Source organism: Orycteropus afer, unplaced genomic scaffold, assembly GCF_000298275.1.
Source record: "Orycteropus afer afer isolate SDZICR_OR568_19922 unplaced genomic scaffold, OryAfe1.0 scaffold00419, whole genome shotgun sequence".
NCBI lineage: Eukaryota > Metazoa > Chordata > Mammalia > Tubulidentata > Orycteropodidae > Orycteropus > Orycteropus afer.
This window is the reverse complement of record NW_006922006.1, coordinates 580,519-582,746: the sequence shown is the minus strand read 5'-3', so window position 1 is coordinate 582,746 and position 2,228 is coordinate 580,519. Positions and strand designations below refer to the sequence as shown.

General features: G+C 43.9%; 1 protein-coding gene across 1 annotated transcript in view; it reads right to left on the bottom strand.

Annotated features, from left to right (window-relative positions):
- The window catches only part of LPXN (leupaxin), a 39,161-nt gene that overhangs the window by 16,897 nt on the left and 20,036 nt on the right, over positions 1 to 2,228 (bottom strand). Inside the window, exon 5 of the mRNA XM_007953881.1 lies at positions 355 to 522. Within this exon, the coding sequence (XP_007952072.1) occupies positions 355 to 522 (168 nt within the window). The remainder of the gene's footprint in view (positions 1 to 354; positions 523 to 2,228) is intronic.

Sequence of the window (2,228 nt, the reverse complement as noted above, 5' to 3'; positions counted from 1 at the left end):
CCAGCCCCTAAAGCCTCGCACTTTGAACTTGGACTTAAAGCCTCCAAACTGTAAGTGAGTAAACTCTTGTTTGTTAAGGCCATCCCATTTGTGGTATATTCTTGTCAGAGCGGCACCAGTATTAATCAGTGACCATTATTAACAATTACTAAAATGGTGATCTGTTTGCCCTAAGATCCCAGCTAAGATAACCCTATGGAGCAGTTCTACTCTGCATACATGGGGTCATCATGAGTTGGAACTGCCACCAACAACTAACATGTCTACAGTCTGAGGAGAGAACAATCCTCGGTAGGACAAAGGCAGACATACAAACAGAGGGAGATGGCTGTAGGTCATCTTGGCCTAGCTCACCTTTCCAGCAATCGGTTTCTGGCACGAAGCACAGTGGCCCTTGGGCACTGTTGCAATCCCAAGATCCTGCAAGTCCTGCTCCAAACCCCCCAGCATGGAGTCCAGGGAGGCCTTGGAATCCTGGTTATCTGGCATTTGTTTCTTGCCCACATCTGCTTTCACGGCAACCTGATATCAAAGAAAGAACCATGAAGAGGGTCAGCCTCATGTGTGTTTACCTTCAATGCCGCCTTCTACATGACTTGATAAGCTCACTCATTAGTCACTTAGTCTTTCCCTAACCTCCTGCAAGGCTCTGGAAAAATCCAACATTTTAACTCCAACAAAAATGCTCTCAACTCCCTGTCATTCTAAGCTTCTCAGGTGGAATAAAATCTGGTTAGTCTTCCACCATTTGCAAATCTTTTCTGACTGTAGAAAATGGACTGAATGAACATGATACCCTTTTCTGGCTGGAATGATCAGCAACTAGTCATATCATACTTACATTCATTCATCCTGCAATACTTATCGAACACCTATTCTTCTTGTTGTTAGATGCCATGGACCTTATAAATAACATTATCTGCTCTTACAACATCTTCATGATAATTGGATTATTTGGATCTATTGTTTTGACTACTGTCAATCTGTCTCATTGAAGCTTTCCCTTGTTTTCACTCACATGATGTTTTCTTCTAGCTTGTCTTTCCTGGTGATGTGTATAAAGTAAATGATCCCAAGTCTTGTCTTCTTTGCTTCTAAGGAGCCATTCTGGTTGTGTTTCTTCTAAGACCCATACTGAGTACCTGGTTTTTGTCAATCACTGCTATAAGTGCTTGTTATAGAGCAATGCATGAGAAAGACTGAGTATCAACCCTATGGAATTTGTATTCTATGGACTGATAGACAAGAAACAATTAAACAAGTAAATATATGATTTAATGTTGGGAAGAGATGAGTTCAAAGCTGTGTATGTAGGCAGAAGTCACAGAGGGGGAGACGGTGAGGAAGTATTGACTTAGATGGGAGTGATACAAGAAAGGTTCTTTGAGGAGGTAACATCTGAGAAGATACTTGAGTGATACACTTAGGGACCCAGAGATATTGACAGATATTTACAAGAAGAACATTGCAGGGGGAGGGAAAGCCTTGAGGAAGGAAACAATTTGGCACATTGGAAGAATCAAGTAAGAAGGTCAGTGGAGCCAAGCAGAGAGAGTGAGACTGTGTGTGGCAGGAGAAGATGATGGAGAGAGGCAGAGTTCACATGGGCCTTCATGGGAAACCTTGAGCTTTATTGAAAGTGTCATGGCAGCCACTGGAGTGTTTCAAGCGTAAGAGTGAAAGACCTTGGTTGATAAGATCCTTGTGGTAGCTGAAAGAAGCTCTGGTGGCATAGTGGATAAGGGACTTGACTGCTAACCAGAAGGTCAGTGCTTCAAACCCACCAGCCACTCCACAGAAGGAAGACGGGGCAATCTACATCTGTAAACACTTACAGCCTCAGAAACCCAATGGGGGTCACTATGAGTGGGACACGACTCAGTGGCAGTGAGTTTGGTTTTTTGGATTTGTGGTAGTGGGGTGGAGAAGTAAGTGACACAGGCAAGAGGGAAGCAGAGACACTGGAAGGGAAGCTCTTGCAAAGATTCCGACTAGAATTGATGACGCGGGCCAGTGTTACAGGAGAAGGTGGTGAGAAGCGGCCACACAAAACTTGCTGATGGATTGGATTAATTCAACCAAACTCCCAAACAGTTACTATAAACCCTTCAAAGGAAAAGTCTCAACTAGATGCCTAGCTTCTCCTTCATCACCTTGTCTCTTGATCCTGGCTCTCCCCCATTACTTTCCAGCTGGCCTCTGCCACCATCTACCTAATACTGTGCTTC